Below are 16,124 nucleotides of genomic sequence, written 5' to 3'. Positions count from 1 at the left end.
ATGAATATTTATGAAAACTTAAAGACTTGCCATATTTGTACATTTAATTTATTAGCTTTATAAAAATTATCTTAAGTACTTGGAAACTTTTGAGAGACATGAGAAATGTCTATGGTCAATAGAATGTCTTAGGGTATTTAACTAAGTTTGTAAATGTGACTAAATATTATTCCAAACACTTCAAAATAATTTTTGGTTGGATGCTAGACATTGTGAATGTAATAACAGTAAGTGCTCAATTGTTTTATTTTTCTTTACAACGTGTTTGACTTTGTTCTTGTAGGCAGTTAATTGTAGATTAGCTTGAGCCTTACAAGTCTTGGTTTCAAGCTTTATGGAGCCAATCTTGAGTAGACTTTACACTAGGGCTGGTCCTACTACTAAGATGTGACTCTTCTCAGGTCTTTAATGAATGTTCTCAATGTTTGAAGAGGCCTCTCCTCTCTACAGGATTGGCTCTTGAATGACTTCCAGTCCTCTGTAAACTCTGGGAATTTTTCAGCTTACAACTACACAATTATTCTTGACCTAGCCTTGTGGAGTTCACCCTATGCATGCATGGCTTAGTATTCAGTTCACAAGCTCTGTCTCTGAGAGCTTCCTCTTCTGCAGTATTTTATCCTATAAATTCCTGCTGCGCTAGCCTTACTCTGCTGGAGTTTTCCCTTCCTGCACTGTGGTCTGGAACATGCCTTTAGTCAAAAAGCTGAGGCTGTCGTAGGGCTTATCTCATTTCTTTCCCTTCTCTCAAGGATCACAGTCTTGCAGTGCTTGTTGTCTAGTGTCTGAAGACTGCTAATATCTACCCATATATCTCTATCTATTCTAGTCATTTCTGAAAGCACTTAAAATTTTGTTCAGAGGTGACATACAGCATGTCTACAAAGCAAGACAAATAGCTAAGCCCAAAGTCAATGAGGCAGAGAAATATATTCACGCTATAGGGAAACATAACAAGAATGGAGAGAGAATGAATAATTGTGATCAAGTAAGACAGTTTACCACAAAGGGGTTATAACAAAGTCCTGGCAATCTGCTATCTCAGTGTGTTCCAAATAGCAAGATGTTAATGATAATGGCAATGGCAATTAAGATGATAGTAAGTGTTCGATGAATGTTAGCTAGCTGCCTGGATACTCTTCTACTTACATGTACTCATTATTTTAAGACTCACAATAACTCCATGAAATAGGTACTGTTATTATTGCCATTTTATACATAAGGAAATTGAAGTTTATAGAAGTGAAATTTCTTGTCCAAGGTAGGTTATAACACCGAGATGTGGAAACTAGGTGGTCTGGCCAAACTATGGTTAACACATTGTACTGTGTTCTATCTTAGCTTATGAAGGGTTCTGAGAAGTTCAGCAGTGAAGAGAGGTGTTTACCTTTATTAAACTTAGTTTTTCTATTTTATTTTGGAGCTTGGAACACTCTTTAGTATTGGGGGGATATCTATTATCAATTGATTGGCCAATATTCCTTGGAATGCTTGTACTATAAAGATCCTTGTGGGTAAAAATAATATCCCATTTGACTCTGGAGTTAAGAGTTACTAACTTTGGTGTCAGATGCTGTCTTCTCCTGACTCTTGCTATTCTTAGCCGTATTCTTAAGCTCCTAAGCTTCAGTTTCTCCATAAAATAGAAATGGCTGTATCTACCTCATACTTGTGAGGACGGTCACATGAGATGATGCCTAAAAAGCATTTAGCACAGTACTTGGTAAATAATAGCCAAATAAATGTTGGCTTTTTTACTGTTGTTGCCCTTACTGTTATTAGTGCAATTCTCATCCAGCTCAGATAGCTATTTCAATAAACATTTATTGAATTAATGTACTCGTTTTCAGTTACAGTATTTAATATTTTTACCTTATCTATAGTTTTAAATTTGTGTGAAGTTAAGAGAAAATATATAGCCTGTGAATATGTTGGATAATATCCTATCTCCCGGGAAACTTGTACTTTTAATATCTACATTTGCTACATGATTAGAAGAGAGATTGAAATGTCTCTTTTTTAATTTTAGACAACTATTACTACATTTCTCCGTTAGTTGGTGTCTTTTTCTTGGCTCTAACTCCTATCTGGATTATAATAGCTGCCAAACATCCAGCCACAAGGACAGTTCTCCACTCAGGCTGGGAGCCTGTCATAACAGCTATGATTATAAGTAGGTTAGTATTAAAATGTGTGTGTGTGCGTGTGTTCTATATGCCCGTATCTGTGTATATACTAAAACATCAGCAGCCTGTTTTTATTTCTTGGTTCAATCATCTTATATAGCCAGGCCTTTATTATCACAGATAATAGGGATATTAGTCCCAGGAGTTATTGAAATCAGTAGACCAGTTTCAAACTTTTTTCCAATCAAATCCTTACCAGATTGCTGAGTAAGGTTTAGTGGTGTCTCTCTCTGTGTGTGTGTTTATGTGTTAACCTGACTTTACTTATTTTTAATAGTAAGTTATTCACATAAGTATCAGAAAGCCTTAGAAATGGACATACCATTTGACTACTTCCACTCCAACAGGACACAGGATATAATTAAGGATCTTTGCAAAAGATCAAGTTTTAAGGATCCTCATCACAGTGGGATTTTTAACAACAAAAAAGAAAGAGAACACCTTAGAGATCTAGCAACCAGGTATCGATCAAATAAATTGTAGTGTAGTCACAAAATGGAATATTAGCCACTAAAAATAACATTGCAACATTTTTATTGACATGGAAAGATGTTCACTGTACATTTGGTGAGAAGAGCAAGCTAGAAGAGAGTATGAATTTCCTGTTAAACATGGTATATTGACACACATTTATCTTCTTCCTTCCTGAAACTACTAAAATGACAGTAATAGAACAGAAAAGCTATAAACCACAAAGACAGAAGGGGAGCAGAGAGGCCAGCAGGTGCGAGATTCGACAGAATTAGTAAAATAGGAATCGGATGATTTTTTTTTTTTAAGATTTTATTTATTTGACAGAGAGAGAGAGAGAGACAGCACGAGAGGGAACAGAAGCAGGGGGAGTGGGAGAGGGAGAAGCAGGCTTCCTGCTAAGCTGGGAGCCCGATGCAGGGCTCGATCCCAGGACCCTGGGATCATGACCTGAGCCAAAGGCAGACGCTTAATGACTGAGCCACCCAGGTGCCCCAGGAATCGGATGATTTTTAACTGAACTAGCAAAATGGAAAAAGCTAAAACCTAACCTCCTGCAGGGCCAGAAGACACGCATAAGGAGCAGGCGGATCTGAGATCTGAGCCTCAGAAACCCAAAAAGGAGGAGGAAATAGAGGCACTAAGTACTTCTCAGAGCCAAAATGAAGAAGGTGTTGAAAGCTTATGTAAGAAGCAATTAGATCCTAAAAGCCCTTCTGCAGCTTGACCACCCAGGTGACCGCCCCCTCCCACCTTGGCAGAAGACAAGAATTAACTCGGAAACTGAATCAGAGAGGCTGTGGACTTGGAAACACCTGCACACGTGAGGCGTGGGTTACACACTGTAGGAGAAATAAGATTAAGTGAAAATCTAGATGCTGAACAGTGAAAACCCCTATCCCACTTCCTTTTCTTTGCTCCTGGAATGCTGGCAGTCAGGCCTCTACCCCCAGGCAAAAAAATTAGAATAATTCTTTTCTGGGGAAACTCATCAGCACAAAAGAAAAACTTGTGGATATTGACCCTTGTGGGTCCTTTAGTGAGCGAGCTGCTTGGCCACCTGATGCTTCTTCAGAAGGCCTACCTGCTGACGAGCTCTGCCTCTGTACACAGAGAGCTCCAAGTGTGCTCTGCAGTGCCCCTTCCAGGAGAGCGGACAGCAAAAGGATCCCCAGACATTTGATTAAGGCTTCTAACATGAAAGACAGAAAGCAGAAAAATGGTATTCAAAGAAAGTGCAGGGGTAGTTGAAAGACCTCAAAAAACTCATCAGTGTCCTCAGAGCAGTAGGAGAATCTATGGCATCCATAATGCAAGAACAGAATGCTCTAATAAGGAGGATTTGAAAAATAGGAAGAGCTCTTGGGAATGAAGACTATATAGGGGCACCTGAGTGGCTCAGTCAGTTAAGCAACGGACTTGATTTTGGCTAAGGTCGTGATCTCAGGGTCCTGGGATGGAGCCCCACGTTGGACTCTGTGCTCAGCAAGAAGTCTGCTTGTCACTCTCCCTCTGCTCCTCCTGCTCACTCTCTCTCAAATAAATAAATAAAATCTTCTAAGAGATTGTTATCTATTTGAGAGGGAGAGAGAGAGCGAGCAAGCATGAGCCCAGGGGCAAGGACAGAGGGAGAGGGAGAAACAGGGAGCCCAATGTGGGGCTCGATCCCAGGACCCCGGGATCATGACCTGAGTGGAAGGCAGATGCTTAACTGACTGAGCCACCCAGGTGCCCCTAAATAAATAAAATCTTAAAAAAAAAAAAAGAATATATATAAATAGCAGAAACAAAAGATTCAGAAAAGTTAGAAGATAGAGCTGAGGAACTGTTCTGGAAAATAGAACAGAAAACAGAGGTGGGCACCTGGAGGCAAACAATAAGGAGAAGAAATTATTGAAGAAATAATATAAGAAAATTCCCCAGGACTGAAGACCATGGGCTTCCAGATTGAAAGGGCCCACTGAGTACCTAGCACAGTGAATAGCAGGAGAGACCCAAATCAAAGGACATTACTACAAATCCCAAAATATTCTAGAGAAAAAAGATGAGTTATATATAAAGCATTGGGAATCTGAATGATGTCCAATAGCAACATCTAAAGTTATTCCTTCAAAATTTTCAAGGGAGAGTATTTTGAACATAAGGTGTGGTTGTAGTGTCAACCAAATGTAAGGGTGGAATCAAGAAATTTTCAGACATGCAGGATCTCAGAAAGTTTGCTTCCCATATGCCCTTTCCTATAAATGCTGGTAGAAGATATGGTCTATCAAAAGGAAGAAATAAATCAAGAAAGAAGGTGACACAGGAATGAGGAAACCCATTCCATGAGAGCATGTGATTCATTTTTCTATGATGTAGATTGCTTTTTCCTACAAGATTCAGGCAATAGGGTCCTATGAAATGTTGGGACTTGGTCATGGCACACAGACCAAAACCCAGCGGGGGAGACTGAAGGGAAGGTGCAGGGTGACAGCCATGTAGTAGGCGTAGAGGCCACCATCCAGGTTGGCAAGAGGACGGAGGACTTAAGGAGGAATGTCTCTAAGAAACAAAAGTGGAATTGATCAGTTACCTGATGAGTTTGACTGTATTCAGAGGCATTTCACTAACTTTGTTAGAAAGTTGAAACCAAATTAGTAATAAGTACCCCAAAAATTAGGAAAAATATGGGCCAAAGCAACAAGTAAAAGTGAGGAAATCTAATAATACACTTGGTGGCTCAGTTGTGAATAATGATTCCATTGTTATAATAAAGTAAACCCTAAATCTTTTTCACCCAAAATTATATAACCAAGTTGGCAGGATAAGGGGAGGAAGAGAATTATGAAGGATCCAAAGTGGCGAGGGGAAGGGCAAGTGAGATTAAATCCTCATCTGTCACAGTGGAGGTCATTAGGTTAATGTCTAAAATTAAAATCAAGAAATCACAGTATAAACATGTTACTTAGAAATATAGCATTAAACACCAGAAGAAACAGCTAAAGAAGTTGAAAAGAATTGATAGTGGAGAACAGGTGCTGGGGGTGGGGGCTGGGGACTATTAAACTTTGTGGTACTTTCACTTTTTAAATAATGTACATATGTTTATTCGATAAAAATAAAATTTAATAAAAGTGAAGAGGGAACTACTTTTACAATGTGACTTTTTATTTTTTAAAATCTACGTGTTTAAAATGTCTGGGAGGCTATATACCAAGATGCTAACAGTATAACGCTGAGTGATAGCACTGAGGTTGATTCTTATTTTCTTCTTTTTGTTTGTCTTTTCTAATTTTTCTATAATATTTTATTACCTGGGTCATAAAAACATTTTAAGATGTGTTTTAGCAAGTGTTCATGTTATGGTCACGGCATGAACCTATGTGTTCTGGCATAGAAATTTATTCTTTGACACATAACTAGTTTTGTTCTATGAGATATATATTTTTAAAATTAGAGCTTAAATATTTTTTTTTTTTTAAAGATTTTATTTATTTATTTGACAGAGAGAGACACAGCAAGAGAGGGAACACAAGCAGGGGGAGTGGGAGAGGGAGAAGCAGGCTTCCCGTGGAGCAGGGAGCCCGATGCGAGGCTTGATCCCAGGACCCTGGGATCATGACCTGAGCCGAAGGCAGACGCTTAACGACTGAGCCACCCAGGCGCCCCTAGAGCTTAAATATTAAATATTAAAATACTGCTAAGGATGACTACTTTGGGGACTTTACAATGTAACTTTTAATGGGACATCCTAGTAATTTAGGCATAGTAAGCCACAATTCATTTATTTTACTAAAAAATTAAAATAATATTTAATAAGTTCCTAATGTTAACTATCAGGTAGTGGTAGAACATTTGATCTGATATTTCAACCCCATTCTCTGATAACATGGGGTTTATTTTTCTGTAATGTAGATTGCATTTTCCTAGAAGATTTAGGCAACAGGATCCCATGGAGTATAGGGACTGGCAGTGTTTTATAGGACTTAGACCAAGAAGCTGAAGTTTACCAATTGGTATTGGTCTTGGACACTTAAAAAATCTCCAAGCTCCATCAAGACATTCAGAGTATATGGCTTGCTACTATGTAACTGTATATTATTTTTCCAGACCTCCGTCCTCAAAATCAGCTCTTTCTATGGCTACAACTCATTATTTTAATTTTCCAGTGATAAGATGCTACACCTATCTAGTTTTCACACAATAAAAATGATCCCTCTGATGCCTTGCTGATTTCAAATATGAAGAAATACTCTTTTAAAAACTATTTTTTAGGGGTACCTGGCTGGCTCAAGTTGGTAGAGTATGAGATTCTTGATCTTGGGCTCAGAGTTGTGAGTTCAAGCCCCATGTTGGGTGTAGAGCTTGCTTAAAAAAAAAATAACAAACTATTTTTTAAATTGTAAGAGCAATAAATGCACACGGTTTTAAAAAATTAGTAAATACAGAAGGATATAAAATAACCGTCAGTCTTCTGTCAGTCCCTCCACCCAGAGATAGACATTGTTAATAATTTCTTATATATCCTTCCAGACACTTTAATGCACCTAAAGCATATTCTTTTCCTTTTTATAAGGAACATATCTTGGAGATCAGAAAGAGAGCCCTAACATGTAGGGCTATAGCTTATTCCATGTTTTATTTTCAACATTTCACTGTTGACATTGATTTTTACTTGAAGTATTTTTCCTTTTTATTCTATTTTTTAAATGTCTAAAAAAAATTTTTTTTTTAGAGTAGAAGTGTTTGTATGTAAAGAGCAGCTTAAAATTAGTACATTTCTTTCCTCTTCCCTAAATTATATGATTTTCTATCTTTCAGCATTGGGGGCCTTATTCTGGACACAACTGTATCTGATCCAAACTTGGTTGGGATTGTAGTTTACACACCAGTTATTAATGGTAAGAATTAGATATACTTTTCACAATGGTATCAAATCATTATATGTACTCTTAGTTGGGAACAGGAATTTTAGGGTTCAGATTCTAAGAGGTGTATCTCCCCCTCCCTTCCATTCTCCCGCCACCCCCAGGTTGGTGTTCATGGTAGAAATGACATTCCCTGTTCTCAGTATGTACAACCTAGTTTTGAAAAGAACTGTTTCTTACTCTTACTGCTTCATATTGGTTTGGGAGTCAAGCACACTTGATTTTTAAGATTAGTGTGGCAAAATATGGTATTTCAGTTCTGGATTATCATTTACTTTGGGTTTATCTGCTATCTCATGGTTTGCTGCTGCCCCTGTCAATTTTTGTGGATCAATTAGAGTTAGCTAGGTTTAAGCATTGCTTAAGTCAATTCAGTTCATTAAAATCTATCACTCCTCTGTGGATCCCTTTAAGATCTGCCTTCTATTTTTTTCTTACCTATAAAATGGGAATTATAATATTTAGGTTCACAGGGTTTTTTGGTATGAATTCCATTTAGTAAGATCATTTTAATCTAGTCATACTGACTTTTGGGCTGGCTGTCATTATATTGGATTTTAGTACAGCTTACACCAATATAATTTAAAAAGTAATTCTACCTGAGGGAAAACATGTCACAGGATGTGCTACACATTTATATAAATTGCTTTTGTATATTTATAGGTAATAAAATATATGAAGGCAAGTTCCCCAAAATCTAACTTCATACCTAAAATTTCAATTGAACATTTACATTTTTGTGTAGCTATAAAATGTCCATGAAGAAATTTCCCCTCTAGATCCCCTTTCCAATTTTCCTGGTGCCACTGTCCCCCCATCATCCACCCTTAAAATCATGGAACTATCAACCCAGCGCTTCATCCTCTCTGAATAGACAATGACCAAACCTCATCGATTTGTCCATTAACATAATTCACTTGTTCACTTATTTGTATAAGAATGTCTCAGCATTATAGTCTGCTAATGTCTTACTTAAGCCATCATTGAAGTAATAAAGTAGCTTTCCTGACCCACTCCCTGTTCAATGCCAATTAACTGTCACCAGCAGGCTAGTCTTCCCTTAAACATTGTTTTTATTACTTCAGTCTTAAGATGATGAACTTATCAGTGATTTCCTCCTGCCTGTCAAATCAAGTTTGAATTCTTCTGATTTGCTTTCAAAGCCCTCTATATGCTCTTGGATGTGTACAACTTTTTCCTTTATCTTTCTAACCAGATTCCTGTTTCGTGGCCCGACAAAGTCCTAATTTTCATTGCCTGGAATGATTACTGCTTTTCTTCCACCTGTTCAAATCCTCTTCAGTGAATATTAGTTGATGAAGTCACCAGCATAAATACCACCACCAATACTGTTAGAGCTATATTGTCCAACATTTCAGTGAAAAATTTAAATTATAACAACCCCATCATTAGTAAGGTTTGAATCAGTGTTTCTGTTATTTCACGTTACATAAGAAACAATTCTAGAGCTTCCCTGGAGTGCTCTTCTTGGAAGCCATGGTATTCATGGTAGTAAAATCTTCTTTGTATCTCAGTAAGTGAGTCTCCTAGTTGAGTATCACAGTGAGCTCACTTTATGTTAAATTACACTCATTAAAAACATTGATAGAGAAGATTCATTCCATGGTTCTCAAAAAAGGTGGAACTTTTGAGAATTGAATTTCATTTTAAATGTGCTAGAGGATGTACGATTTAAAGGGTCCCTAATTAACACACCATCATCACCACCATCATTTGATAATTAGTGAGTACCTACTGTGTGCTAGATAACGTGCAGGTCTTTTATGCATGTTATATCATTTCATCCTCACAATAAGAAAGTAATGTGTCCAACATCTCACATCTAGTAAGTGGTAACTCAGCATTTAAATCCAGATCTGCTTGATTCCAAAGCCTGTGCTTCCCCCCCCCCATAACTGCTAATTTATCTGTTTTATTAGTTACAAAAATACACATTTTATTTAAAGTAAGGCATATCAGTGTTGATACTGTGACAAGGATATCTTTTAACACTTATTAACAGCTCAGAACTAGTAGCATTTTCTGAAATAGATTTCACAAGAATACTAGTTCTGTGAGATTAATAGTATACCTTGAGAAGTGAATTTTGTGGTCAATTAAGTTTGGGAAACATTAGGTCAAATAGATTTCTTTACTACAGGATTTCTTAAAGCCTTTATCATGCTAATATGCACTGTGAAGCTCTCCTTCTGGGACTTCTGGTTAGGATTTCTAGAACTAACCTTCCTTCAGACCCCAGACCATACTTTGGGAACTACTGATCTAGGGCTTTTAATATATCTTTATCACAGTATACTTTCAAATAATAATCTAGTCTGTTTACATAAAGGGTAAGGACCTTACATCAGTATACTTGGATTTTCACTTCTCTTTCTTATGTGCTCTTTTTGTCATACATTTTACTTTGTTATAAGCCCTATATACATTGTTATTATTTTTGCTTTAAATGGCCAGTTTTTGTTTTAAAGAGATTAAAAATGAGAAAATTATATCTTTTTTATTTTCTGATTTATTTTACATTTCTAGCACCCTTCTTTCCTTTGAGTAGTTCCAGATTTCCATCTGGTTTTATGTTCTTTTTGCCAAGAGAAATTCCTTTCCTGTCTCTCGTAGGGCAGGTCTGTAAAGTATTTTAGAGGATAGTCGAGGTTGAAAGATGACTTTCTTGAGTATTTTTCAGTCCCTGATACCAATTTCTTTAGTAACCTGAGAAGAGAAATATCAAGCCTTCTCTATTTGAAAAAAATCAAGCTTATTTTTCATCTCATTAAGGTGGTAAGAATTAAACATCTTGCTACCTAGCTTTATATCTTGGCTGTGGTAGTAATTAAAAAAAAAATTATTTAGTCTGGTCTGCTTTCAGTCAGTGAGTCAGATTTGAAAAAATAATGCATGAGTCTTTCATAACAATGACTTTATGTCTTTGGAATACCTACCTCAACATCAAATAAGTCAACATTTCAGAAGAATTCTTTTTTGTTTGTTTGTTTTATTGGCCCAGGCTATAACATGAAGAGCTTTGCCTTTGGTTGAATTTATGCAAGTTGTTTAAAATATAAGGATAACTGCTTTGTTTTTCCTTATGTTTCAGGTATTGGTGGTAATTTGGTGGCCATTCAGGCTAGCAGGATTTCTACCTACCTCCATTTACATAGCATTCCAGGAGAATTGCCTGATGAACCCAAAGGTTGTTACTACCCATTTAGAACTTTTTTTGGTCCAGGTATGTGCTTGTGGATTTTTACATATTGTATATCAGGAATAATTCTCTGAGAATAGAGATGGGCAACATTTGCTGAACACATATTTTGTCAGTTTGACGAGACTTTTTTATTCCTGAGACCTGAGTAGATTTTAAATAGAATAGACTATGTTCATTAAATCTCAGTGAAAGAAAGTCATGTGTATCAATTGTGCAGTTGCTGAGGAACTTTGTATACTTTTTCTGTTTCATCCTTTTCTCTGGGATGTCTTGTTCATGAGTCCAGGAAGGAGGAACCTTATATACATAGGAAAGCATTGCTAGGTGATTTAGAGAGACAGATATACTGTCTTTCCTATATTAATCCTTTTGGCTTTTCTGAATGTAGGCATTTGATCCCAAACAAACAGGAGGAGAGGGAAAACCTCTGTAACAAGGAATAGTGTCCTGTCTGTGTCACCCAGGCAGTGACTACCAAAAAACTGTGACCGCAGTATTAAACCTCACAATTCTTGTCACTTCTTTTCTGATGAAAATAAAGGTTATTATTGACTTTTTAAAAAATTTTAATTCAGTAAATTAGCATAAAGTGTAGTATTAGTTTCAGAGGTAGAGGTCAGTGATTCGTCAGTCTTATATAACACCCAGTGCTCATTACATCAAGTGCCCTCCTTAATACCCGTCATCCAGTTACTCCATCCCCCCACCCCCCTCCCCTCCAGCAACCCTCAGTTTGTTTCCTATGATTAAGAGTCTCCCTTGGTTTGTCTCCCTCTCTGATGCTGTCTTGTTTTATTTTTCCCTCCCTTCCCCTATGCTCCTCTGTTTTGTTTCATAATTCCACATACGAGTGAAATCGTGATAATTGTCTTTCTCTGATTGACTTATTTCACTTAGCATAATACCCTCTAGTTCCACCCACCTTGTTGAAAATGGCAAGATTTCATTTTTTTCTGATGGCTGAGTAGTATTCCATTGTATATACATACCACATCTTGTTTATCCATTCATCTGTCACTGGATATCTGGGCTCTTTCCATAGTTTGGCTATTACGGACATTGCTGCTATAAACATTGGGGTGCAGGTGCTCCTTCGGATCACTACATTTGTTACTATTGACTTCTGAATGAGGATCAGAAATGCCCAGTGAAATATCAGTGAAAGAACTCTGAAAGAAAAGTAAAATTAGAACATTCCTGTGCTTTAAGAACTTTATGTTTTTTCTTTTGTCTTCCTTCTATTATTATGATAGATATTAAAGTCTGACCAGTGTTCTTCATAGCAAGTTTTTATCAACTTCCTGCCATTCAATTAGCATATGACATATAATGAGAATTTCAAAGAATTAAGTAAACTGTGAGTGGTTGAAATGTATTGTTAGCAACAGAATTTTATGTGATGCTATACAGTATAGTAATGAGAAAGTAATCCTTAAATTTTAACAACTGTGACCTATTAGTAACCCAAACAGGATTTTGTTTTAACTTTTACGTTTTCTACTACAGGAGTGAATAATAAGTCTGCTCAGGTTCTACTGCTTCTTGTGATTCCTGGACATTTAATTTTCCTCTACACTATTCATTTGATGAAAAGTGGTCACACTTCTTTAACTGTGATCTTCATAGTGGTGTACTTACTTGCCGCTGTGCTGCAGGTAAGAGTTAAAACCTCTTGTAATCTCTTTTATCCTCAGACTGCTGTAAAAGCAAAACTCTGTAAATCTAAGAGCACGTGAACTATTTTAACATTTTCAAAAAGCAAATGTATGCCTGTGTGGATTTCATCTTCCTAAAACCAAGAAACTCATAATCACTCTTAATATCATCTGATAAATAGAAACCTTTGGATTTCCTGTTTCCTGAATTCCATGTCCCCCCCCCCCCCCTTTTTTTTTTTGGTTGGTTCTCTTGTTTCATGTGAACACATTTTCTCATAGATTCCTGAGAGTGCATGAAAGCCTTTGCATGTTGTAAAGTGCTTTTACATGAATAGGTTGACTGGATATGAAATCGTTTCTTTTAGAATTTTCAAGGCTTTGCTTCATTTGCCTTTTAACTCCTTTAACCATCGAGAAGACTGCTGATCTCATTGTACTTAACTTCTTTTTATCTCCCTAGAAGCTTGCAAGATCTCTTTTTTTCCTCGTTATTAAATTTCACGTTGATATGCCCTGGTTTGGATATACTTTGTCTGTTTTGTTGGACATTGTTTGACCCTTTCGGTCTAAGAATTCATGTTCTTCAGTTCTAGGAAAAGTTTTTGAATTATTTCTTTGATTTTTTTTTTTCCTCCATTTTCTCCCTTCTTTCTCCCTGGAGTCTTATTATTTGATTCCCAAAACTCTTGCATTAAATTTCTGATCTTATTGTCTTCTTTCTGGGAGATTTCTGTGCCTTTCTACATCTTTTCTCTGGTATGTCACTGAGAGTTCTGGAGAGAGTAGAGTTGAACATATACACTCAACTTGCCATCTTTATGTGGGAGGCTATTAATTTTAAAATTTAAGAAAATTGACTTTATTTTAAAAATCTGATTGGTATAATACATATACAAAATTTTAAAATTAAATAGTAAACTGTGAATGGTTGTGGGAGGCTATTAATTTAAAAATTTTTTAATTTAAGAAAGTGTTCTACCTTTCCAGTCACATTCCTCAGAGATCATCACTGAAATATTTTAGCTGTTTCTTCTGATATGTATCTGCAAGTTTTAAATTAAGTAACATGCCTAAACTTTAGCCTTTTGCTAATAAAAACTGAAGATTTGAGGGGCTGTGTTAACACCCCATCTTTTCCATATACTTATATCACAATTTTTAGTTAAATTTGCAGCCAGTGTTTGTGTGATTGGGCCTATGTAAACATCATGTACTATAGAGCCAGATAATATAGTATGATTATATTTCCTTTTTGTACACTTTATTTTTCTTGGGGTTAATAATTACATCTTTTTTCCTTTGCGTCATTTTCCATAAACCCAGTCTTTCCAAGTTTCCACTTTATTTTGGCTTCTTAGGCTTGGCTTCTTGCTAAACTCTATAGGATTAGCGCCTCCTACAGTGAGAAATCCCAACCTCATAAGAGATGTATTCAAATAATTCTTTGAAGAGTTAACATTTAAATTTGGCCTTCATGACCAGCACTGTTCTAAGTGCATTAAATGTATTGATTCACTTAATTCTCACAAAAACTCTATGAGGTTTGTTCTTTTCATGTAAATCAATGATTTTCAAAGTGAAGTATATCCAAAGCAATCCACTGTGTACAGGAAGAAAAAATTAAAACATCTGTTTATGTATTTTTTCCTCATTTGCTTGAAATGTCTTTTTTCTTCTATTTTTATGATTGTTTTATAATAAACATATTAGCACAGTGTTAAATAAGTAGGCTCAGGTATTTTATACTAGGGCTAAATAATCTAAAACTTTTGGAGATTACTGACTTAAAGCATAGAGAGAAGTACAGAGCTTGTGTCAGAAGGAGAAAGTAATTCATACCCAGGATATAACTAGGAGGAGGGAGTAGATGAGAGAAGGTTAAGAAGGTAGATTAGGGCCATGTAGAAAGGCCTTAAATGCCAGGCAAAGGAGACTGGAATCTACTCTTAAAATAGCAAACACCCCATGACTTCATTGATATTTTAAACTTTCCTATAATACTTTGTAGTGCCTGAGATTTTATTAAAAGTCACCTATCAAATCATTCATTTATTCATCCAATAAACCTTCATTCTACTAGATGCAGAGATGGTTTTAAATCCCAGGATGAATACATTCAAACCCTATCTTCCAGGACTCATGGTTTGGAGGGAAGACTACTACATAAACAGATAATTACATTATATTGCAATATACAGATGCTGGGGATAGCTACATATAAGGTGCTTTCAGAGCTTGGAAGAAAAAGCAACTAACTCTACCTAGGGACTAATATTTTTCTACTACTCAGTAGGGACAAAAGTTATTTCAAATGCTTTTCACCACTGGCTTCCTTTATTGCTTGTATATGATACGGTCATTTATCTCTGTGTAAGTATTATGAAAAAGATGCATTCTTCAGTCCCATGGGAAATATTCAGAAATTGTTCTTTGGTCTGTTGATAAACATGCCATTTTTAGAGCATGTTTCTATTTCCAACTCTACCTCTTAGCCTCCTGGATTGATTTTACATTTATGTTAATGGCTCTGAGCCAACACACTATCACACATCATTTCACTTGAGTCAGTGAAGGATATAAGTAATTTTTCTGAACTTACAAAAATATTAGATTTCAGCCTCTACTCCGAGAAATCCTACATGTCTTTTTTTAACCTCTGACTTAAATTCTGACAAGTAAAGATTTAAAAACTGGAGGTGAAGAAAGAATAATATTAATCTCTCTGTATCTCAGTTACCTCCTGTATAAGATGGGAGGAATAAGAGTATCTACCTCATAACTCATTTTGAAGATTAAATGAGTTAATTATATAAAGCTTGCCACATAGTAGATGCTATTTAAGTGTTAGCTGATGCTGTCGTTGCTATTAAAATTAGAATTATAAGTGGTGAGGCACTGATCTCTGATGACAATTGGAAAATATTTTTTTAATTTTGTAATGTTGATTGAATTTTCTTACGTATCTTTTACAACTTTCATTTTTATGAATTTTAGTTTTTACTTTCTCCCCGAGAATCAGATACCTGCCAGAGTAGATCTTTGCATGCACTTGACATTGTGTATTATTCCAGTGGAATAGCTTAGAGTCCAAATGCAAATGCTCGAATCAAACCATCATGTTCTGACACTAACATACATGACACACGTAAACACATGTACAGACAACTCTTTGGAAACTGAGGTTTAGATAAAAGACCTTCCCCTGCCTGCTTCAATCAATTCAGAGATGGACAGAATGAAGAAATACTTTTTAAAGACAAAGCCTCCTTGACCACTTAAGACTCATTTTATTATTACTTACTCAATTAGCTTCCCTTTCTGATCTGGGGTAAATTTATATCCGAAATGTTGGTTTAAGTCCCAGCTCTTACCCAAATATTTTAGTCCACTCTTCCCATCCCTAAACTCTATTTTGATTGAATATTCTATGATAAAGGTTTTCTGATGCATGTTTAATTTCTTCCCACTTAGGTTCCTACCTTCTTGAGGCTAGAGACCAAGCCCTTTTCCCTGTGGTATTCCTCACAAGATATTATATAGTGGTTATTTTTAAATTCTTGGTGTTTTGCTTTCTTCCTAATATTCTTTGATGAATTCCCCCTCCCAACCCCCACCACCCAGTTCCCTAACCAACTAAATGAAGGAAATCTGTTTAAAAGAAACTTCATATTGGACTTAT

The 16,124-nt window shown here is 36.2% G+C and overlaps 1 protein-coding gene across 2 annotated transcripts in view; it reads left to right on the top strand.

The window, feature by feature from the left end:
* SLC41A2 (solute carrier family 41 member 2) overlaps window positions 1-16,124 on the top strand; it is a 113,643-nt gene that overhangs the window by 69,570 nt on the left and 27,949 nt on the right. For both annotated transcript variants that reach the window (XM_032416245.1, XM_032416244.1), the window contains exons 7-10: window positions 2,030-2,177; window positions 7,458-7,537; window positions 10,677-10,808; window positions 12,294-12,442. In XM_032416245.1, the coding sequence (XP_032272136.1) occupies window positions 2,030-2,177; window positions 7,458-7,537; window positions 10,677-10,808; window positions 12,294-12,442 (509 nt within the window). The remainder of the gene's footprint in view (window positions 1-2,029; window positions 2,178-7,457; window positions 7,538-10,676; window positions 10,809-12,293; window positions 12,443-16,124) is intronic.

The sequence above is a fragment of the Phoca vitulina genome, unplaced genomic scaffold (genome assembly GCF_004348235.1).
Source record: "Phoca vitulina isolate PV1807 unplaced genomic scaffold, GSC_HSeal_1.0 scaffold19, whole genome shotgun sequence".
NCBI lineage: Eukaryota > Metazoa > Chordata > Mammalia > Carnivora > Phocidae > Phoca > Phoca vitulina.
This window is presented reverse-complemented; position numbering and strand designations above follow the sequence as displayed.